The sequence below is a fragment of the Zea mays genome, chromosome 1 (genome assembly GCF_902167145.1).
Source record: "Zea mays cultivar B73 chromosome 1, Zm-B73-REFERENCE-NAM-5.0, whole genome shotgun sequence".
In the NCBI taxonomy this organism is placed as follows: domain Eukaryota; kingdom Viridiplantae; phylum Streptophyta; class Magnoliopsida; order Poales; family Poaceae; genus Zea; species Zea mays.
This window is the reverse complement of record NC_050096.1, coordinates 284,093,078-284,116,872: the sequence shown is the minus strand read 5'-3', so window position 1 is coordinate 284,116,872 and position 23,795 is coordinate 284,093,078. Positions and strand designations below refer to the sequence as shown.

General features: G+C 43.8%; 2 protein-coding genes across 3 annotated transcripts; one reads left to right on the top strand and one right to left on the bottom strand.

Moving 5' to 3' along the window:
* The first annotated feature begins 4,089 nt into the window (after window positions 1–4,089).
* Window positions 4,090–7,477, top strand: LOC541793 (brittle stalk-2-like protein 3). The gene is made up of 6 exons (NM_001111476.3): window positions 4,090–4,469; window positions 5,043–5,122; window positions 5,357–5,813; window positions 6,216–6,369; window positions 6,463–6,743; window positions 6,826–7,477. Exons 1-6 carry the CDS (start codon window positions 4,385–4,387, stop codon window positions 7,113–7,115), a joined length of 1,347 nt encoding a protein of 448 aa, NP_001104946.1. The 5' UTR covers window positions 4,090–4,384; the 3' UTR covers window positions 7,116–7,477.
* A 1,664-nt stretch (window positions 7,478–9,141) lies between these two features.
* On the bottom strand, window positions 9,142–11,703 carry LOC109943550 (cytochrome b5). Of its 2 annotated transcripts, XM_020546944.3 has the most exons (4): window positions 11,594–11,703; window positions 11,362–11,471; window positions 10,896–10,962; window positions 10,217–10,798 (listed from the first exon to the last, which is right to left on the bottom strand). In XM_020546944.3, the coding sequence occupies exons 2-4, from the start codon at window positions 11,446–11,448 to the stop codon at window positions 10,545–10,547; spliced, it is 408 nt and encodes a 135-aa protein (XP_020402533.1). In that variant the 5' UTR covers window positions 11,449–11,471; window positions 11,594–11,703; the 3' UTR covers window positions 10,217–10,544. The 2 variants fall into 2 exon arrangements, with proteins under 2 accessions (XP_020402532.1, XP_020402533.1); XM_020546943.2 differs by having other exon boundaries at window positions 9,142–10,798; window positions 11,362–11,661.
* Between the last annotated feature and the right edge of the window lie 12,092 nt (window positions 11,704–23,795).

Genomic DNA, 23,795 nt, shown 5'->3' with positions numbered 1-23,795 from the left:
ATCTAGACACCTGTCCCCAGCGAACTCGCCAAAAAAGTGTGTTGGCGCTGATCTGGCGCCAATCAGTGCGTTGAGAACCTATGGTGGTGCTCTCTGCATAGGCGCGGACGGTCCGCGACCTGGCGCAGGGCTCGGGTTCCCTGCGTGATGGGCCGGACGGTCCGCGCCTAGAGGCTGAACAGTCCACGCGTGCGCAGGGGCGGCGGAGTTCGGTGGCGGCGCCTGAATCTCGCTCCCGGGAGGGTCCTGTCGGGGAATAGAGATCCTAGGCTTTGTCTAGGGTCGGCAGGCCACCCTAGACAACTCTAATCGACGTAGAGCCGAAGAGAAGCGAAGAATTTGGGGGTAGGGAAAGGTTAACCTAGAGCTAAACTAGAACTACTCCTAATGCATAAGTAAAACGAGAAATAGAATTGATTTGATCGATTGTAGGGGTTGAATCGGCTGTAGCCCTTCATATATATAAAGGAGAGGTTTGGATCCACTACAAGTTGTTTCCCGAGCTAATCCCGCAATTTTAGCTAACAAATCACGTGAGAAACTCGGAACTCTAACTGACTCTACTGTCTGGCCTTAGAGCTAGACCGTCCGCGAGAACATTTCTGGTGCTCAACACTAGTCAAACTAAAAACGTTTAACTTTTCGAGACGTGCATTTTATTTTGAGACTAGTAACTACAACACAGAGCAAATACGTACTACCTCCGATTTTTTTTATTTGTCGTCTCTTATGTTACTGTAAAATTGAACTATCCAGTGAGAAGACAAAAAATAAGGGAGTATATAATAAGCATGTGGGGTCCATTTTGAATGTTATGATTACAATCAAGATAACAATCTCTTCGCCATGACTTGGCTCATACATTAGGGCTGGTGTGACGGAGGATTTATCCCATATGGGTTTTCTCCAATTTTATATTTACCAAATCATTCCTTAAGGGTTAGTTTGAGAGCCAAAAAATCGAAGGGGGTTAGAGGTGCTAAAATCTCCTTCTTATAAAAAATTGAATAAAAATAAAATTATAGCCCCTCCAATACCGTCCAGTTTTATCGCTCTTAAACTAGATCTAGAAGTATTAGTGAACAAATTTGGTGGGGCAACTTGTTGCTCAAAACCGAACTCATTGTGCCATCATTTCCTTATTTTACAAAATGGATCCTCTCCGGCTTTGATGGCCCCATGTGTTTATTTGCTCTGAAGAAGAGGCTAACGACTCTAGATCCAATGCAAACAGCAACATCACTATAAAATGAGATGTTATGCTATGGACTCCTGATGGAAGTCGTAAGTAGCACTCCCGCTCCCACAGTAACACTGGCTGATCTTTTACTGTTTAATAGACCTCTCCTGTTTGTACAGTGCAAACTATTATATTATATATGTATATCCCGTGATCGTTGGCTTAACTTCCAAGCACACCATATGACGACATGCAGATTGCCAATTGCATCAAATGCTGCTTCCACCTTCCAGCTCAGCGAGCCTTACATTTTGCTTGCTATCATTTCTCTTTGATAGGGTTTGCGGAAATCAGTTACGAGCTAGAATCATTGTACATACATATTCCCAATTTATTGTCCCATCTCAGACGACGTACGTAGCAACGTTCTCGGGTGTAAAGTCTTAACAACGATGTGCTAATGCAACCGCAGGACGGCAAGCGTGACTGCGTGACGCCAAGTGATCACCGATGAGCTCCTCTTGAAAGATGAAAGCGGCAACAGCCACTGGTTCGCAAACTTGTTGGTATTTGTGAAGTTAATACCAATGCTAATCTTGGGGGAAACAACTATTTCCGACAGGAAGCTTGCGTCTGCTATTCTTGAGCAGAAACGTGCTTCTGTCATCCAAATGGAGCATGAGAGAATTTGGTATTGAAATCAATTTAATTCATCGCCCTCCAATATCCACATTCAAATGGAGGATGAGAGAATTCAAGTATCATTTTTTTGAGTTTTATTGGACACGAGCCTGGGCCTGCCTGACCTTCAATCATGATCTAATATTTCCTCGAGAAACTAGTGTGTAAATATAAATTAATGGCCTCCCTACATAAAGGACATGACATGACCATGCACAGGCTATATCTCCTAATACATCCAGCCATGCAGACGTTTAAGCAACCAAGCTGTCCACCGGCAGTCCTTTCCACTCGCTAACATGCAGGCCCCACCCACTATGCATCAGTTTCCCCGGCTGCAAGCTGCACTCGTTTCTTGCTCCCGCTAGGCGCTATGGCAGAGGGATGCACAGGGGTTGTTGGAGCTGGCCCACAGACTACGGTACTACACTACAGCTGGAGATCTTGATGCCGATACCGATTAATTAAAGAATAAAATAAAGTAAAAAAACTTATTGTTGTTAATGTCTCGCATGGTCGCCACGGGTTGTTGGTACGTCCAGGTTGCAGCACCTACCGTCGCGACGGGCGATGGGGTCTACAGCGTTGGTTGATGGACCGGGCTCACGCGCTCGCCTCGTCTCAGCTCAGCGTGCGAATTTTCTTCCCTCTCTCTGTGTGTCTCTCTCTTTTCGCCCCCACCGACAGAAAGAGGGAGGAAGGGCTCTGTCGTCCCGCGTTTCTTTTATTCCCTGCAGTGTCGGCTCGGCTCGCATGTGTGCGTTTAGCCTCTCCTCGTGGGCCATGGCGCTCTGTCATTACTCATTTCTTAAACTAGCTCGTAAAGCTTGCCACTGATTGATCGTTCCGGTTTTGCCCTCTGGTGACCGGGACTCGCTGGCTGTAGCTGACTGACAACACTCCTCAGATGATGGTCATATGTTGGTTTTTAAAAGTAACATAATGGACACTAATTTAAAAATTCGAACTCATTCGTCACCTCCAGAATCATGAGATACATAGATAAATTTTCGCCCTGTTCGATTAATCCGTACCTCTATGGATTATAGTTGCAGTAGTCTGAATAGCTGGTTTTAATCTGAAGCGAACAATCCGTTTGTTATGGAGTAACCGACGATTGGCAACTCTTCCGAGCCTCTTGTGTCCCTGATGTATTGTTAGATTTATGGATTGAGATATTTATGGGGTGTTTGGTTTAATAAATGAGTTAGTCCATCATTTTCCACTCCTCATTTTTTTGGTTTGTAGAATGAAATAAGTTGATCCATCACTACCTCATTCCTCATGATAGTTAGTTAATATTAATTTGAGGAATAGAATCATCCTACTAAATTTATGAGGTGTTTGGTTTGAAGAATCAATCTATTCTAAATGAAGTGACGCGTCATGAGGTGATTCCACAAATTTAGTGGAATGAGCCCACTCCTTATATTATTACTAATTATTATACTATAAGGAATGGAATGATGATGAATCAACTAATTTCATTCCACAAACCAAACAAAAAAGTGAGAAGTGAGAAGATGATTTACTACCTCACTTCTTAAACCAAACACGCTATTAAGGAATGGACATATGATACATTATTTCATTTTAGATAGAGTAATTCCTTAAAACAAAGGACCCTATTAAACGTCAAAAACTCACACCTGTACGCCAGTATCCGACACCTCGTATCCCGGCATTATGATCTGAACCCTCTCGAGCAGTCGTGTGTAGAGATGGCCAAACGGGCCGCCCGGCCCGAACCGGCCTGGGCCCGGTGAAGCCTGGTCCGTTTTGAGCCGGGCCGAAAGCGGGCTAAGCGGGCCGAAAAACACGTTTTAGTGGAAAAAAACGGGATTAACGTGCTTAGAGGTAAACGGGCCGTGCCGGGTTAGCCCACCGTGCTTATTCGTGTCGGGCTCGGACCGGACCTAAACAGCGGGCTTCGTGTCGGGCTCGCTGGCCTCGTGCTTATTGGCCATCTATAGTCGTGTGTGATTGTTAGTTTCCTCATACCGTCAATCACCTGTCCTTGCCCATAGTAGCTGCAACTGCAAAACAGGGCTAGATTACCAGTTTTCACTACCGTTAATCACATGTCCTTGTCCCTAAGCGAACATCACCGACAGCTGTGTCACCAAGGGCATTCTCGTAAATCCAGGCCGGAGGTTGAGGTGTCACATCTACCCCTCGCGGCAACAAACCATCCCCGATATAACCCACTGGCCGCGGAAGGAAGCAGCGCTGCGGAAGAGTGTCTCGTGCTGCTGCTTCCGCTGCAGTAAAATACGGGGAAGAGGAGGGGAGGGAGACGCGGCCGCTGCCTGCCGCACATGCTTTAAGTCCCACTCCCCACCTCCCCAGATCTCCGCCCTCCTCCCCACCGCCCCCATTCCTCCCCTCGGCCGCAACCGTAGCCGCCGCACTACGGAGCAAGATCGTCGGGTAGACGGACGGGCGGGCGGGCGGGCGCGGCTCTGTATCTATCTGTCGGTGGGAGACCGCGTGTGTCGGTTAGGCGGCGGGTGGCAAGGAAGAATGGCGGCGAGCGGCAGATCCGTCGCGTGCTGTGCCGCCGCGCTGCTCGCGGCCGCGTTGCTCCTCTCCGCACCGACTGCAACAGGTTCGGCACTTCGGCTTCTTCGCTTCTCCTCGTCCGTCTCCCTACGCCTCTCTCGTTTGCGCGCGAAGTTCGAAGCTGGTTAGATCCCCCGCCCAATCGCCGTTGCGTCTGATGCAACGGAGCTCGGCGAGCTGTGATGATGCTTCCGCTGCGCGCTGACACTGTCAGTGTCGGTGGCTCCAGTGCAGCGTCGGTGGCTTCTAGTTTTGGTCCCACTGCACTCCAATTCAGCTCAGCTCGATCTTTCGAGCTTGCCTCAGCTATGAATCCAATTAAGTAGGCTTAGCTTCCTGCAACTATACATGGAGCTGCCATCTCAGGCTTATTTAACTAGCTCCACTGTCTGTTCAACCTGTCGCGATCTGCTCCATACCTCATACCTGGTAGTAGATCTGTTCAGGAAGTGAAGAAGCTGTCCAAGATCTTACTTAATTATAGTTCACCATTAAGGGATCCAGTGCCAAACTAAGACATGGAACGTAAATAGACTCCATGTATTGTGTGAATTCATTATTCATCCTTCTATAATTGGGATCTGTGTTTTGATGTGAACCCTGTGATCGCTCTCTGCAGAGGCTTATGATTCGCTGGATCCAAATGGCAACATCACCATAAAATGGGATATCATGCAGTGGACTCCTGATGGATATGTCGTAAGTAGAATGCCCACCCCAACAGCTGTATATATTTCATCTCCAGCCTAGCAGGCCCTGGTCTATTCTATTGAGTAGTCCAGTCGACCTGTACAATATAAGTTATGTAACATGGCCAATGGCTGAACTAGAAACATACATCACAGACAACAAGAACATCATCCCCAAATTTATGTCAGAAGAAGCATGCTATGCATACATGGTTCCTGATTTCCCATAAAATACCTCCTGCAGGCTGTTGTCACAATGTTTAATTATCAACAATTTCGGCATATCGGCGCACCTGGTTGGCAGCTTGGGTGGACATGGGCAAAGAAGGAGGTTATATGGTCAATGGTTGGGGCTCAGACCACTGAACAGGGCGACTGCTCAAAGTTCAAGAGCAGCCCACCCCATTGCTGCAAGAAAGATCCAACAATTGTCGATTTACTTCCAGGCACTCCATACAACATGCAAATTGCCAATTGCTGCAAGGCAGGAGTTGTAAATACCTTTAACCAGGACCCAGCAAATGCTGCTTCCTCCTTCCAGATCAGTGTTGGTCTTGCTGGAACTACCAATAAAACTGTTAAGGTGCCCAGGAACTTCACTCTTAAGACTCCAGGCCCTGGGTACACATGTGGGCGTGCCATTGTTGGCAGGCCTACGAAGTTTTTCACCGCGGACGGGCGCAGGGCAACCCAAGCTCTAAGTAAGTTGCCCATGTACTGAATTTTTACATTTTACTTGCTATCAGTTGCTTATGTATGTTCTGGAGGTGAGGTACAGCTACATCATATTATTTAGTGTGTTCCTGTTCCTTGACCATGATTCCAAATTTTCAGGTTACATTAGTTGCCAGGCTAGTAAAAATGGAAACAATCTAACAAGAGGAATTTGTTCACAAAGGATTAATGCTAATTGATATTTGCTGACAATAAGTTACTACTAGGATCAACAAAAAATGCAGTCTCTTTTCTTCTTTTTTGTTTGTTCTTCACAAAATAATATATTCTAATCGCAGATAGTCCTAGGAAGAATTCCATACAAGTTGCACTTTTGTCTAGATTTTATAGCAGAGAGGGTTCTTAACAGAGACATTCTTTATCTGCAGTGACATGGAATGTGACCTGCACATATTCCCAATTTCTTGCTCAGAAGACTCCATCCTGCTGTGTATCTCTATCATCGTTTTATAATGACACAATTGTGAACTGCCCAACATGCTCATGTGGCTGCCAGAACCCAAGTGGGTCAAACTGTGTGAAGTGAGTTGATCTGCCTTTTGCTCTTAATTCATGTCCTATTAGGGTTCTATTTTTTATCTAAAGTTTTTAAATGAATTCTATTGCATTTTGCAGTGAGGATTCACCTAATCTACAAGCTGCAATTGATGGCCCTGGCAAATGGACTGGTCAGCCCCTTGTACAATGCACTTCCCACATGTGCCCGATAAGAATCCACTGGCATGTGAAGCTCAACTACAAGGATTACTGGAGAGTGAAAATCACTATCACAAACTTCAACTTCCGCATGAATTACACGCAGTGGAACTTAGTAGCCCAGCATCCAAACTTTGATAATATCACTCAGTTGTTCAGCTTCAACTACAAACCACTTACTCCATATGGTGGTGGCATAAGTAAGTAAACTTGCCATCCTTATAGAAAAGAACAAAAATAAAGCAACCTACCTCCTGATGTAATTTATCTGTCCCATTTCAGATGATACGGCAATGTTCTGGGGTGTAAAATTCTACAATGATCTGCTGATGCAAGCCGGCAAACTTGGGAATGTGCAATCAGAGCTGCTTCTCCGCAAGGACTCCCGGACTTTCACTTTCGAAAAGGGATGGGCCTTCCCACGCCGAGTTTACTTCAATGGTGATAATTGTGTCATGCCATCTCCTGAAAATTATCCATGGCTGCCGAATGCAAGCCCTCTAACAAAACCATTGGCACTCCCATTCTTGGTATTCTGGGTTGCCTTGGCTGCTCTGTTGGCTTATGCATGATTAGTGGGATCAAGAGGTTTAGCAAGTTTCAAGTTGATGTCAGATTCCATGAGGTGCACTGCAACAAGTCATTTGTTCATTCAATTCCATGGTTGCACAGAAAAGATGAGGCGATGCCAAGAAAAAGTCGATATGTCTATGTGTTTAAGTTAAAGGGCCAAAATGTATTTCTTGTTTGGTATATAACAGCCCTACAACACTTTGGTGAACTTAGTTACTGCAGATTAGGTAATTACAGTTGCACCTTTTGTATTTTATAGCAAACCCAGAATTTTTCATTGGATTCTACGACTGCCCCTCTTGTAGTAAATGCAAGGCTTCCCTGATACTCCTGTTTAAAGATTTGTGGATTGGGTGAGACAATGGTGATTGAGATAACTAAGTTCTGGGGTCTTGATCCATTTTGCTGTAAAGATTATTGATCTAAATTGCTAATAACTACACGTGTTCACTGTTGACTGAACCAACAGAAACTTCAATAATAATCAGGTCACAGAAAATAGAAACCACAAACATTACCTTGCAGTTTCAATTAAGATTTAAATCTATCATTACCCTAGCAACAAGAATATGACATAAATCCTAGATGGCTTGAGAACTCTAGGAGCCTAATTGGTTACATGATGTCATATAATAACATTACTAGTACAATGATCGTGTGTTTTGACACACACAATCATATTTGATGGTATTGATTTAGTGGCTAGACCCTACCCCAACAGTGCAACGGCTGAATGACATGTAAGGACCTTAATAAGCTAGTATGGAGTATGGTGGACCATCTTAAAAATAACCATAAAAATAAATTAATAAGCTAGTATGGTGGGCCATCTTAAAAATAACCATAAAAATAAATTAATAAGCTAGTATAGTGGACCATCTTAAAAATAACCATAAAAATAAATTTAATATTAAAATGAACATAGAGTCAATATATCATATATTAAACCGACAAGAATAAATATTAAAATTATCTTAAACAAAAGGTCAAGAAAAGTATGAGTTGAAACTTGAAAAGGAACCCGAGCCCTTTATTATAGCTCGCTCTTCCTCCTTTAGCTAGTAGGGTGGTACTATATGAAAGTGTTGTGTTGCTGTGTTGCATATGACTTTCTATTATGTTAGGCTTGGGTGTTTTCCCACAACACATCTATGGGGTAACGGTCCACTTATAAGCGAGAAGCGGGATAGAGAAACAAACCTACACACGACGTGTGAAACTGGTGGCACACAATTATATTTGATGGTATTGGTTGGGATGGACCATGTCCTACCAGTAGTAACGGCTGAACGACACACGAGGGTCTAGTAAGCTAGTAGGGTGGTACTATGTGAAAGCGTTGTGTTGCGTGCAACTTTCTATTATGTTGGACTTGAATGGTTTCTCACGATCCATCTGTGGGTAACAAGTCTACTGATAGGCGAGAAACAGGATAGAGAAACAAACCTACACACGACGCATGAAACTGGTGACAATTATATTTGATGGTATTGATTGGGATGGACCATGTTCTACCAGCAGTGCAACAGATGAACGACTTAGTAAGCTAGTACGGTAGACTTCCCCACAAAAAATACCCCTAAAAATAAATTTAATATTAAAATGAGCAAATGATCCACATACCATATATTAAACGGATAAGAACAAATATTAGTATATTACACTTTATCTTAGTCAAAAGGTCAAGAAATATATGAGTTAAAAATGAGCTCGACCCTCTTTATTAATAGCTCACTCAGTCGCATGTCATCCTTCAATTAACGAGATGGTATTATATGGGAGCGATACACTGTTTGTGGCTTTATGTCATGTTGAGTTTGTATCGTTTCTCACATCTGTGAGATAATGGCCCACTGATAGACGAGAACGGAAGAGACCTGCGCGTTTCGTATACACAAGATATAACAGCTTACGGAGCAGCACTTATATTCTGGCCTCTGCAAGAGTTTTGCACGTAACCATCCATTATTATAACTAAGTACCCTTCATCCGAAAAAAAAACTAAACTATCAAGAAGCAATAAAACGTTGAAAACAAAAGAGACAATTCAAAAGGCCAACTCAGCCTCAAAAATGATGTTTTCCTGATTGTTTTGCGCTAGCACTACTGCCTTTTCGGAAAGTGTCATGACGGGTGCTACATAATCTAACCTTTTTGATGAAGCACATAACATATATCCTTCAATGAAACTAGATCACAGATTTTTTACATTTGATACTGAAGTTCTAGTCTAGAGGTAAAATAACTGCAGAACAGCAGATTCAATAATCGATCAAACCAGAGCAACTAGATCCATTAAAACTAAAAACATAACCTCAACAATGAATACTATATTGCTGCAACTACATTACAATAACAACGAACGAATTCATAGAAGCAACTTACCTTAGATTGGATGCAGGATCAAATTGTTCCTAACCATCAACCACGAAGAAAAATATCAGGCCTTGATGGTTCTGCTGCTCAAGCCTCCGAGCACAGAAGAGGGCATATGCCACCCATGGCCTGGTATATATATCCATAAGAGACCATGGATGTAGTGCAATCGAAGGATGGGCCGATGGTTCCTCCGTAGCTTTTGGTTTGTTGGCTAGTTAGTTCAAAGCAAAACCCCAGCTTGACGCTCATCACCCTCGGCGCTCACCTTCCACATGTTTGGCTTTTGCCACTCCTTTAAGCAATGCCATCCATCCAACTGCACCCTTCCAGGTTACTCAATGTACATGAGACTTCGCCAGGCGATGGTGAAATACTTGCAATGAAAGAATAGATTAATCAAAAGAGGGACCAGCTAAAGTTACATATAACCTTCTGAAGTCTACTGCCCAACCATCTGCACCTTATTCAAGATTTAGACAGTTTATTAAGGTAAAAAAAATGAAAGAAACTGTGAAGATGTGATGACTGTTGATATTTAACAAGCAGTAGATAAAGCTTTTGTTAAATCTCCAGCAATTCAGCTTCACATCTTATGAATAATGTGAAACAGCAGATAGCACGGAATTCGGTTGAGATAAAGGTAAAAGATGGAACGGCAATCCATGACATTCAAAGGCATCAAAGGCTGCATGGAACATATTCAAGCCAGCAAGCATGACAATTGGTTCCAAGAGTATAAATCCATCAATTGATTGTCATATCGATAAAATAGTGTCATTAATCAGGCAAATGTTTGCCTAAGTGTGTCTAAGAATCGAACATCATAGTGTAATTTGGGACAGGAGTACATATACCCATCCATGCACCATGGGTTGATCCCTCTAATGCCCTGTTCGTTTTTATCAAACCCATGGGGATTGAGAGGGATTGAATCCACTACAAGTCAAAATCCCCCTCAATCCACCCCAATCCCCCTCAATCCCCATGGATTAGGGATGAAACGAACAAAGCCTAAAAGGATCATCTGCCCAAGCATGGCACATTAACTTTCACTTCCTTCGCGCATACAATATAGCAACAACAGCTGATATCCCAATTACAGCTGCTGGGATTGCCCAGTACTGCACCACGTTGTCCTTAAGCTTGCTGGCAAATCCCGTGTCCTGCTCCTTCCTGAAAACCTCCATCTCAGGAATGTCAGGAGTTGGGTCCAAGTCCACCTCCCCAATGAAGTAGTCCTGCATTAGATCCTTGGCACTCTTGCTGTGCCCTGCATCGTCAAATTCTTCTGTAGCATCCTTACCTTCAGACAGAATGGCACGAGTCATACAACCCATAGAGAAACTAATACCACATGGTGAATGAATAGAGTAGGAAAAGTGAATCAGGGCAAGCAGTACCGGTTGCTTCGAGCAGAACATCGGCACCCCCAGGATGGTCTTCCAAATACTTGGTCACATCATAAATCTGCATCGCATTGACCAGCAGACAATTGAGTTTATGTAGCGATAGGATCAGTGCAGCATATCCCAATTCTACTTAACCTGAAGCTTCATTTCTAGGACAGCACAACCAATCTACTAACTAGTTTACCACGCCCTACCAATCTCCCAAACCTCACAACCAGAGTGCCGCTAGTATTGGCAAGAGTACGTGCACAGCAAGCAGCACATCACAGCAAAGGCCTTCCAGACATTCCATCGAACACGTTGCGAGAGAAATCGCATCGGAACTCGAACAGTATGCCCTCACTCTCCCCTCCGGCCCTCCCCTCCCCACGCGTTTATTACAATCTCTACCTACTGCTGCATGCATAATACCTATCTACAGCAAGGAGGATATGAGGGGGCAATACAGTGGCGCTACCTTGCCGTCGACGATGACCCAGCAGTCGTCGGGCGTGTTGTGGAGGGCAGCCTCCTCCATGCTGTACAGCTTCGTCAGCGTCGGCATCTCCGCCCCCTCGCGGCTCCCCTCTGTATCAACCAAATCGAAACGGCGATGACAAGGATGCCGCGAGTAGATTATACGAGGGGGCAACGACCGCCGCGGCTTGCCGAGGAAGACGACTAGACAAGAACGGTAGCAGGATACATACAGGCATACAGCTCGGGACTGCTGTCTTGCAGCGGAAGAACAAGTTGGAGGCGCGGGGTGGGATACAGGGTACTTGCTAGGGCTATTTTGCTCTCACGGCCCATGGGCTGATTAGAAATGTGTAGACATACCGTGTTGAAGCCCAATCCATGTAGCTAGCACTGAACATTTCTATCAAAAAATTTGGCAGGTTGGGCAACTGGCAACTCCATTCCAGGTTTCTGCAATTCTCTAAAAAAAAATAAATGGTCGATTAACTCCGCCACCCAAAAAAGTACGCGGGGCATCTTTTAGTAGTAGGTAACGTGTCCATCAACAATCAGTGGGCAGTGAGCCAGTGACGGATTCAGAAATGAGCTAAAGAGTGTCAAATTTTTAGTGACCAGTGACTGAATTTTTCTCTTTTCTTTCTTTCCTTCTCCTGTATCCTCTACCTTTTTCTTTGTGGGGGCTCATTTTTCTCTCATATTCTTTCTCCTCCCTTTTTCTCTATCCTCCACCTCTTTATCTAATGAGTTTTATGGATACAGAGAGGCTAGAGCCCCAACTCCACTTGGGATCCGCCCCCTTCAACAACACTATGTCTCATCTATATAGCAAAACCCTAAGAGCAACTCCAAAACCTCTCTATATTCTTCCTAATTTATATAAAAAGAGATTTTTGTAACAAATACCCTCCAACTGATTATCTAAATGGCTATCCAAATATAGCCATATTATATTCCAGGTTTTTTGCTAGCTAAATATAGAAAGCATGAATGACTCTCTAGAGTGCAAACAATATATAAAAAAGGCTGTTGGAGATTGAAAAGATATAGAAAACAATTTCCATGCAAATGACTCTCTAAATGATAAGTTAGAGAGTGAAATTTAAATAGACTCAAATACACTACACTCCGGATTAGTGTTATATATGTTCAACTCATAAAAACAATTTTTTATCAAAAAATATAGGACACGCCATAAAATGACTCAAATATACTACACCCCGAATTAGTGCTATATCTTTGTTTTGTACATCATTCTTAAGTTTTTTCTTTCCTAATAACACAATTTATTTTCTAAGATGCATAATTTAGGGCTTAAGTGTTAGAGCTTAATTTGCTATTGGTGTTCTAAACACTTTGATACGATGTAGTGTTTTGATTTTTAGGGCGCAATTTTGAGGCATCGAGATCTCGTCAAAATCATTCGATAATCTGTATAAAAAAATAGTGTGAGTTTTGAAAACAAACAGAATGGAACTACAAATACATGTGAAAGTATTATGATTCGTGAGCCACGGAGGCATCGGCTGGCACGAATACAAGGCATGTTTGGTTCACTATCTAAGTTGTCACATTTTGCCTAATTTTTCTGTCTAATGTTAGTTATTCAATTCGGACGACTAACCTTAGTCAAAATGTTGCATTTGTGCAGTAGATGACATTTAGGTCTCTTTGAAATACGGGAATTTTTTTATCGTTTTCGGCGTTATAGCAGTTAGCAAGTGTTAGCCGATAGGAATAGCTTCTTTTTTACGGTATGGTGGTGGGTCAGTGGCTCTGTGGCCTTGCAATGCCAAGTGCTAAATGGGTGGGACACTGAGACAGTGGGGCGTGGCCAGTGGCCACTAGCCACTGGCGCGCACAGCGCAGCGCAGCGCCTCGTCGGAGCCAGTTCCAATGCACCGGGCACGGTTTCGAGCTCGCGGTGGCGCCGGGCACGGTGCGCGGCCACCGAAGGCGCAGGGGCCGGGAGGGAACGGGAAGCAGAGCACGGCAAGGCCAAGGACGCCCCGCCCGGCGTGCGCCGCGAGCGAGGCAGGCCACTCGCTGTCGCGCGCGCTGTGAAATTGGGCGGTGGTCATCGCCCAGCCGGGACGGCGCGGACGCACGGACGACGGACCGATAGATGAAGAGCCTGTGTGTAAAGCATGGGGCTGGAGCGGTGGACTGGATGGACGTTCGATTGATAGATGGACATGGACACCGCGGACGCCGACGCGGCCATGCTCTCTGCGCCTCTGTCTTGTCCGGCTACCGGACACGGCCGGAATTGGGCACGCGAGCCCGCCGCGCTCCCGTTCCTTGGCCCGGCATGTGTCTCCGACGCCCCTACCGGGACCGGCGAAACGCCCCTACCGGGATCATGCAGAGATGCAGCCATGCAGACCGGCGCCTTTCTTTTTTCTGGTCTCGCTCCTCCACTCTACGCGCGCAACGCAAATATGGCTTCCCCTTGATCTTTTCCGACTTTTCTCAGTGGTTTCCCTTTCTGCACGCAGGCTAGCCTCCAGTGCCGTGGCCTATACACGTACCTTTTGTCCAGTGTTATTAGACGTAGTGCTCGCAATATGGGCCGGGTTTTTCGGGCTAGCACGAGCATGACCCGAAAATAGGAGCCCAAAACACGGCCCGACATGAAATAATATGAGTCGGGTTAGCATGACCCGAAGGCAGGCTTGAGTCGGGCCTCAATTTCCAGCCCGTCGAGCCCCCGGTACGGCCCGCATAGATGGGCCGGGCTTGGGCCGGCACGGCCCAATTAAGCCTAATCTGTTTAATTTCTTTAATTTAGTAAGATATCGACTTTATATTGTTGTTATATTTGTATTTTATGTGGTCAAATGATGCTAGAATTGTTTAATATCTTTAATTTAGTAAGTTATGAATTTTATATGGTTGTAGTATTTTGATTTTATGTGGTCACATATACGGGCCGGGTTTGGGTCGGCACGGTCCAAAGAAGGCACAACATGGTTTAGGTCCAGCCTGGACCACTGTTTTTACACTTCGGGCTGGCACGGCACGGCCCAAAAATCTTTTGGACTTTGCTGGTTCGAACTCGTTTGACACGAAGCACGACGGGCTTAGGCCGGGCCCGGCCCAGCCCAATTCCCAGCACTAGTTAGACGTACAAGCAAGTACGAACTCTCACGTTCACTTCAGATCTTCAAGTGTTTCACTTTTGTATCACGCTGGTCCATCCTCTGATCATTAAACTCCGATAGCGGCGTAGACAGCGGAATTTTGCAATGCGCCTAGGCTCAAAAAAACGAGGTGTAACGTACTTTATGTGGAGATTTATGTTACGAGAAAAATGAAAATGTATAAGAGCAGCTTCAAAAGACCATTAAAACATACCCTAAAATCTGTTTTTAGGATTGGAAACAAAAAAAATCTTTCATCCAATGGCTTCCCCACCTTCCCCAAAAAATCGAACATCCCGCATCCGAGCCCTATTCACCCACAATTTTTCGCGACACTAATTCCTTTCACAGTTAGATCTTGTTCGGTTATTCCTACGCTACATGGATTGGATGAGTTTTAAAAAAATAGTAGAAATTTTAACTTGTTATAGATTTAAACACACACAATCTCATTCAAACAATATGGATTCAGTTAAACAAACAAGCCCTCAATTGGCGTGCGCGTTCTCCCGTGTTTCTTATGTTTTTTCGCTCGTACGCTCCACCCATGGTGCAGAGGAAATTCAAATTCGATTTTGAGTCCAGCATCCAGGTATTTGACTCGCACCTCCACACGTGGATCGGAGAAATCTAAATTTATAGTGTATATGTTCGTTAATAGATGAATTTGGATTTCAAGGGATTTGCATTTTGTATTGTATATCTCTACTATACTTAAAGCATCAGTTTCAACGGTCGTCGTGTGTCATATTTTTACAAAAAGACCCCTATACTTCTTCCAATCAAACCGCCGAGCATCTCACACGCCTACGTCACCGTTTTACAAAAACATCTCCTCCATCCCCGTCGATCCCCCAGCCCGACCCTGCCACCTCCATCCCCGCCCCCGCGCCTCGACCTCGCGACCACGCCATCCCCGTCCCCGAGCGCCGACACCCCGTCCCCGAGCCCGACCACCCGCCGTCGCACAAGTCGGCACTGGGCGTGGCACAATCCGTCGCGCCTGTCGTTCCCGGAAACCACCACCGAACCCGCGCGTGCCATTCCTGGAACCGCCGCCGAACCCCGCCATCCGCGTTTCCCCCTCGATACGCGCCCACCGCCGCACAATCCGGTATCCCAAGCCTGAGCCCTAGCCCTCGCGCGGTCGCGCCTCCCCGCTTTGCGGTGATTGCGCTCTCGTGGTCCCCTTCCGGGCGCTTTGTCGCAGTCGCGGCTGTGGCCGCCACATGGCTCCTTCCTCTCGGGTATCCATCCTCGCATTGTCGCGTCTCCCCGCTCCGTTGTGGTTGTGCTCTCGTGGCCCCTGTCGGGCCCTTCGTCGCCGCCGTGGCTGCATCTGCCACAGGGGACCACTAGGGCGCCGACCACCAGCACTACCACGGAGGACGCGCGAAAATGACGGTGGCCGGACCCACTATGTTGGCGCGTGGTGTTAGTGCGGCGTGGTCGTGGTGTTGTGGCTGGAGCGGCGGGTGCTCGCGTCCGTGTCAGTGGCCACCGATGTCGACACGCTGTGGTAGGTCATCACCGACTACGAGCGCCTCACCGACTCAATCCCTAACCTCGTCTAGAGGTCCACATTTTTTCGTCTCGATCTGTCACGTCTCAACTATTGATTGCACTGACGGCTGCCTTCTGAAGGTGTCTGATTCAGGTGGTTCCGCTCGTCCTTCGCTTGTAGTGGGATGATTTCCTGTCCGCATGAAGAGTGGATATGGCTGGAGCAGAGAGGCCTGCAATGGGCAACACACGTTGTATTGGCACAGTGGATGCTGATTCAGTTATTTAAAATTCAGATCCCATAGTTTGATAAGGTAGTTTCTTGCTTGGTAAGTTAGTTTGATGTCAACTCCAATAATATTTTTCTCTAATACCCTGTTGATAGGTCTGTCATATGTCCTACTTGGTTAAAGCTTTCCATTATATGCTTCGTTTAGGAGCAATACATGCATGGACGTCATTAGATTGGGGTGGTGAGCTATATGATGGTGAATCAAATGAACTTCAGAACATTGGCCTTCAGTTAAGAGATGCCTACTCACTATCTGAAAATCGGTGTGCAGATCTTTTAGGGAGTCAGCGGCCTTGCAATCCCCCTCTGCAACTATAAGAAATTTTGTGTGCTACAGATTTAGTACTGATGAGTATTTGGTTTATAGAGTTGATGGATATTCTGATAGATGATAACATTGGCGGAACATTCATCACAGATGAATCCCTCTATGCAGTTCCAAACAGCTACACAAATCTTAAGGTGTGCCCCTCTTACTTTTTGCTGAATCTCAAGCACTTTAGTTCGTGGTGCTTGCAAACAACAATTGCACTAGCAGACGTGATGACTGCTATAGAAATTAATCTATGGTGCACTATGTAACCTGATGACTGCTATAGAAATTAATCTATGGTGCATTTCAAATCAAATAACCTGATGACTGCTATAGAAATTAATCTGCAACTTAGTGTTGTTTCTTGACAGTACTCTGACAAGATAGTGGTAAAAATGTCCACTATGTAAAAAATTTGCTCTGAAATGTTTTGGCCACCATGCACTCCATATCCAAATGCCTAAGTTGGAGTTTTGAACATCCCATTTTTTTCTTCATATTAACATTTGGCTTGTCGTGGCAATAGATTTGCAAAAGCAACAAACTGACTTGGTTATTGAAAAAGAACTCTTTTATACTTAAATGTTTGTTGGCCACTCAATCGTCCAATGGTGCACAAGCGTTGCTTTTGGCAAAGGAGAATTATGGGTGAAAAAGTGAATTGGCATGTTTTTGTCAAGTCAATTCTTACTCTTTTTTTGTAACTGTATGTTTTGGTAGATTCACTAAAATGGTGATCAGCTATGTGCACCTCCACTAGATAAATTCTTACGGTTTGTGTATTTCACTCCTTCAAAGATAGTCTATTGGATAAAGTTAAAAGTAGTAGTCATTTCCTTATACTTGCACATGTTAGGGTCAATTTCATACTCGATATGTTCCTTCAGGTACTTTTTATTTGCTTGCACCTGAAAATGACTAAACATCACTTTCTGCTTGACGTTTAGTATTATATTAATTAGCATTGCTGTGCATTTCTCATTGGGTTATTGAAATCCACATTTAATTTATTGTGTGCCCTTAATGGTAGAGAAATAGATCTTGTGTGCACAACTTTTTGCAGTAAAGAGTTCCATTGTAGTCTGTAGGAATTAAAATTTCCTTTTTCTATATATAAAAACACGATTTCATGCAATTTTTCTCTCTCTCTCTATGGTACAAGATACGTGACGATGTGGCATTTGCAAAACACATGGTGAGAAAGGATATGGTTAGTTGGTCTGTCAACTCTACTTGATGAATGACAACAATTCTTTCATTTGTTGAAATTCTCAGCTTGTTCAGTTCATAGTTCTGATTTCATGGTTCATATATGGATACACACCAATACAGGTTTGTTGTGACAATATGATAAAGTTGCACATGTTTTGTTGTCTCCTTTCCCTATGCTTATCTCAACTGTAATAAACAAGTTGTATTTGAAAAATCACTATGGTACAATACATAATAGATGTGAGAACTGATCTCTTTTGGTTTTCTTTCTTTCTAAGAGTAAATTGTATACATCTTATGCCAAACTTCCAAGAGCTTAATAGATGTACCACTCGAGGTTTTCTAATTCATTTTAGATTTCAACTGATCGTACTACTTGTCACTCAAGTCATGGACAGTTTGCATGCGGATTTGACTGAATCAATGAAAAAAGGTTTAGGGTTTGGCATTGTTACTTATCTTACTACTATTCCATATCTTTTTTCCTTCGTGTTTCTATATCTCTTGTATGCTCTAGATATATTATGCACTAACATTTTATTAAATGATAATCTATGTCCCGTTGCAACGCACGGGTAACTAACTAGTGTTCGTTAATATGCGAATTTGCATCCTTTAGTTCGTTGATAGACGAACTTGGATTTCTGCAATCCTTGGATTGAATGTACTTCGACCCAATATGCTTGCCGTGGCCCATGAAAGTTGTTTTAAAAATTTTGGGTTTAGTTGTTAGTTACATTTTATGGATTTTTTTTCAGCAATCCGTGATAAGATGTTTTGGGGAAGGATTTTTAAAAAGATTGTTAGTTACATTTTATGGATTTTTTCAGCAGTCCCTGATAAGATGTTTTGGGGAAGGATTTTTTAGTGCCCTCTTGAAGTTGCTCTAACTTACGTATAAAGACATGACTTGGGAATTTTTCCAATAACCGTGACTTCTACCCCCTCTGTCCCAAAAAATAAGACATAGATTTTTTTTTGAAAAAAGTCTTTAAAGTGAAACTTTGACCATCAATTTGTTTTAAAATATGATATCACAAATGCAAATTAAGCATCATATTAAACTATTTTTGAATTTAAATTCAATTATATAACATGCGTACACTAAAATATATATGTTTTCAGGGATGGAGGGAGTATACAACACTCTTGTGTTGCTTAAATGTTATGCACCTTGCATCCTCAGAACATCATGTCATTTTCTGCACCTCATCCATGCCTACGTCAAATCCACATCACCAATCCAAAGTAGCAATAGCAGCATCTTCTGCTGCAATGTCTTCCCTCCGCGCCCCTATTGTCTAGAAAACAAAGCCCCTATCATCAAAAAATCAAAGTAGTTGCAGTCTTTCAATCCAATATGTAACATCACCTTCAACTAAACACAACCACCTAGCATCTTGGTTTTTTATTGCCTCACCCTCCAAGAATTCACACACTACACATACCATGTGAGCTAGAATTACAACCTATACCTAAAGGTAAACTGTGCATCCAAGGGATATTGAAGGCTGCCTTTGATGATGACAAACATGTTTCTCTAACCATTGTGGTATATCTGCACATGAGACAACATCATAGATTTGTTTGAGGAAAACCCCTCAGGTGGGAAATCCTAGGAACGAGTAGAGCTCGAACCTAGGACCGGTCACTTCCACACCGGGGAGAAGGACCATCTGAGCTATGGCTCAGGCGCAGCTTGGGTTGCTCTTCCATCTCCGAAAATGCCATATTAATCTACAAATTGCTAGCACCAATAGCAAACTATGTCCTCTAATAGCTCCCATCCTCACCAAAACCAGGCAACAATATGAATAGAATAGCAATAGTAGAATCTTCAGGCTTCAAAAACGTCAACAAAAATCTGAATAATGTTTCCCAACCTCATTCACGCCCAGTCCATACACCTCGGATAAGACTCCATCCAGAGGTAACATAGATCTTCGGGAAAGGCTAACACATTTATGACCCTCTAACCATTCGATGCACGCTCTAACTGAGGCATGCAACAACAAATGTAGGTACAGTATGAAGAACTCCGAGGACTCCCCTGTCTAACTACATTGTCCTTAGAAGTATGAACAAGGACTCGCAGGCCATGCCAAACCTCGTTTCACGTGTAAGGAAGTCAAAAGAACAAGACAAGACAAGAGCAAAACAAGATAACTCTGAGGCAATCGCTCGTGTGGCTCCTAGAAATGTTCCTCACGATAAGGCTTCGAACACCTACAAGACCCAACTGCCCCCAGGTCCATAATACCACATATGACATACGACTTTTGATGCATACCAGAGAGCATGCATGATATAATACCACATACGACTTTTGATGCATACCAGAGAGTTGCGCGTGATGGCTATTGTGTTGCCATACTTTTTCTTGTTCTTCTCACTTTCCCAATCGATGGATCCTTTACCCTAGATGTTCAATGATAAATTTAACATAGTTGTTTGTGTAAAATAATAAGTAGTGTCACTAGCTCAATACACTCTCAAAGTCCTTGTATGATTTTTTAGTAATCTAAAGAGTTAAATATAATGACAGTATCCCATTGAAGGTAGATTATATATGCAATTCAATGACCATCAGTGTCTTGGCTACGCCAATCAAATAGTATAATAGTTTCTGAAAGTCGCCTAGAGGGGGGGTGAATAGGGCGAATCTGAAATTTATAAACTTAAGCACAACTACAAGCCGGGTTAGCGTTAGAAATATGAACGAGTCTGAGAGAGAGGACAAAAACAAATCGCAAGCAAATAAAGAGTGAGACACAAGGATTTGTTTTACCGAGGTTCAGTTCTTGCAAACCTACTCCCCGTTGAGGTGGTCACAAAGACCGGATCTCTTTCAACCCTTTCCCTCTCTCAAACGGTCACTTAGACCGAGTGAGCTTCTCTTCTCAATCAAACGGGACACTAAGTCCCTGCAAGGACCACCACACAATTGGTGTCTCTTGCTTCAGTTACAATTGAGTTGATCACAAGAAAGAATGAGAAAAAGAAGCAATCCAAGCGCAAGAGCTCAAATGAACACAAGTCACTCTCTCACTAGTCACTATTTGATTGGGAATGGTCTATGGACTTGAGAGAGGATTTGATCTCTTTGGTGTGTCTTGTATTGAATGTTATAGCTCTTGTAAAGTGTAGGAAGTCTAAAAACTTGGATGCTATGAATGGTGGGTGGTTGGGGTTATTTATAGCCCCAACCACCAAACTAGCCGTTTGGTGAAGGCTGCTGTCGCATGGCGCACCGGATAGTCCGGTGCGCCACCGAACACTGTCCAGTGCGCCTGCCACGTCACCCAGCCGTTGGATTCTGACCGTTGGAGCTTCTGTCTTCTGGGCCACCGGACAGCCCGGTGGTGCACCGGACAGATCCTGTAGACTGTCCGGTGCGCCTTCTGGCGCTGCTCTGACTCTGGCGCGCACTGTAGCGCATTTAATGCCTTCCGCAGACGACCGTTGGCGCGAAGTAGCCGTTGCTCCGCTGGCACACCGGACAGTCCGGTGCCCCACCGGACACTGTCCGGTGCTACACCGGACAGTCCGGTGAATTATAGCGGAGTGGCTCCCAGAATTCCCGAAGGTGAGCATTTTGGAGTTGGAGTCCCTGGTACGCCGGACATTGTCCGGTGGTGCACGAGGCACTGTCCGGTGCGCCAGACCAGGGGACACTTCGGCTGACTTTTGCTCTCTATGTTTGAATCCTTTCTCGGTCATTTTATTGGTTTGTTGTGAACCTTTGGAACCTGTAGAACTCATAATCTAGAGCAAACTAGTTAGTTCAATTATTTGTGTTGGGCAATTCAACCACCAAAATCAATTAGGAAAAAGGTGTAAGCCTATTTCCCTTTCAATCTCCCCCTTTTTGGTGATTGATGCCAACACAAACCAAAGCAAATATAGAGTGCATACTCGAACTAGTTTGCATAATGTAAGTGCAAAGGTTACTTAGAATTGAACCAATAAATATTATCGTAAGATGTGCATGGATTGATTTCTTCATTTTCAACATTTTGGACCACGCTTGCACCACATGTTTTGTTTTTGCAAATACTTTTGTAAATTCTTTTCAAAGTCATTTTGCAAATAGTTAAATGAATAAGATTTTTGAGAAGCATTTTCAAGATTTGAAATTTTCTCCCCCTGTTTCAAATGCTTTTCCTTTGACTAAAACAAAACTTCCCCTCAATAAAATCCTCCTCTTAGTGTTCAAGAGGGTTTTAGATATTAGTTTTGAAAGGGTTGTACCAATTTGAAAATCACAAATTGAAAAATCTTTTCTTAACTCAAATTTTTGAAAATTGGTGTGGTGGTGCGGTCCTTTTGCTTTGGGCTAATACTTTCTCCCCCTTTGGCATGAATCGCCAAAAATGGATACTTGAGTGAGATATAAGCCCTTTTTGCTTTCTCTCCCTATGGTAAATAACATATGAGTGAAGATTATACCAAAGTTGGAGAGCGGCGCGGAGCGACGGCGAAGGATGAGTAACTTGATGGAGTGGAGTGGAAGCCTTTGTCTTCGCCGAAGACTCTGTTTCTCTTTCAATCTATGACTTGGTTTGAAATACACTTGAAAACATATTAGTCATAGCACATGAAAGAGATATGATCAAAGGTATATTAATGAGCTATGTGTGCAAAACATCAAAAGAAATTCCGAGAATCAAGAATATTTAGCTCATGCCTAAGTTTGTTAAATGTTTGTTCATCTAGTGGCTTGGTAAAGATATCGGCTAATTGCACTCTCATTATCACATAGAAGAGCAACTTTGGTTAATTTGTAACCATAGTCCCTAAGGGTTTGCCTCATCCAAAGCAATTGCGCGCAACAAAGGCCTGCGGCAATATACTCGGCTTCGACGGTAGAAAGAGCTACAGAATTTTGCTTCTTTGAAGCCCAAGACACCAGAGACCTTCCCAAGAACTAGCAAGTCCCTTATGTGCTCTTTCTATTAATTTTACACCCCGCCCAATCGGCATCCGAATAACCAGTTAAATCAAAAGTGGATCCCCTAGGTTACCAAAGACAGTATAAACTAAATATCTCAAGATTCGTTTTACGGCCCTAAGGTGAGCTTCCTTAGGATCGGCTTGGAATTTGCACACATGCATACAGAAAGCATAATGTCCGGTCGAGATGCACATAAATAGAGTTAAGAACCTATCATTGACCAGTAATACCTTTTGATCTACGGATTTACCTCCCGTGTCGAGGTCGAGATGCCCATTGGTTCCCATGGGTGTCTTGATGGGCTTGGCATCCTTCATCCCAAACTTGTTGAGAATATCTTGAATGTACTTTGTTTGGCTAATGAAGGTGCCCTCTTGGAGTTGCTTCACTTGAAATCCTAAGAAGTACTTCAACTCCCCCATCATAGACATCTCGAACTTTTGAGTCATGATCGTACTAAATTCCTCACATGTAGATTCGTTAGTAGACCCAAATATAATATCATCAACATAAATTTGGCATACAAACAAATCATTTGCAAGTGTTTTAGTAAATAAAGTAGGATCGGCTTTTCCGACTTTGAAGCCATTAGTGATAAGAAAATCTCTTAGGCATTCATACCATGCTCTTGGGGCTTGCTTGAGCCCATAAAGCGCCTTAGAGAGTTTATATACGTGGTTAGGATACTCACTATCTTCAAAGCCGGGAGGTTGCTCAACATAGACCTCCTCCTTGATTGGTCCATTGAGGAAAGCACTTTTTACGTCCATTTGATAAAGCTTAAAGCCATGGTAAGTAGCATAGGCAAGTAAAATGCGAATTGACTCAAGCCTAGCTACGGGTGCATAGGTTTCACCGAAATCCAAACCTTCGACTTGTGAGTATCCCTTGGCCACAAGTCGGGCTTTGTTCCTTGTCACCACACCATGCTCATCTTGCTTGTTGCGGAAGACCCACTTGGTTCCTACAACATTTTGGTTAGGACGTGGAACTAAATGTCATACCTCATTCCTTGTGA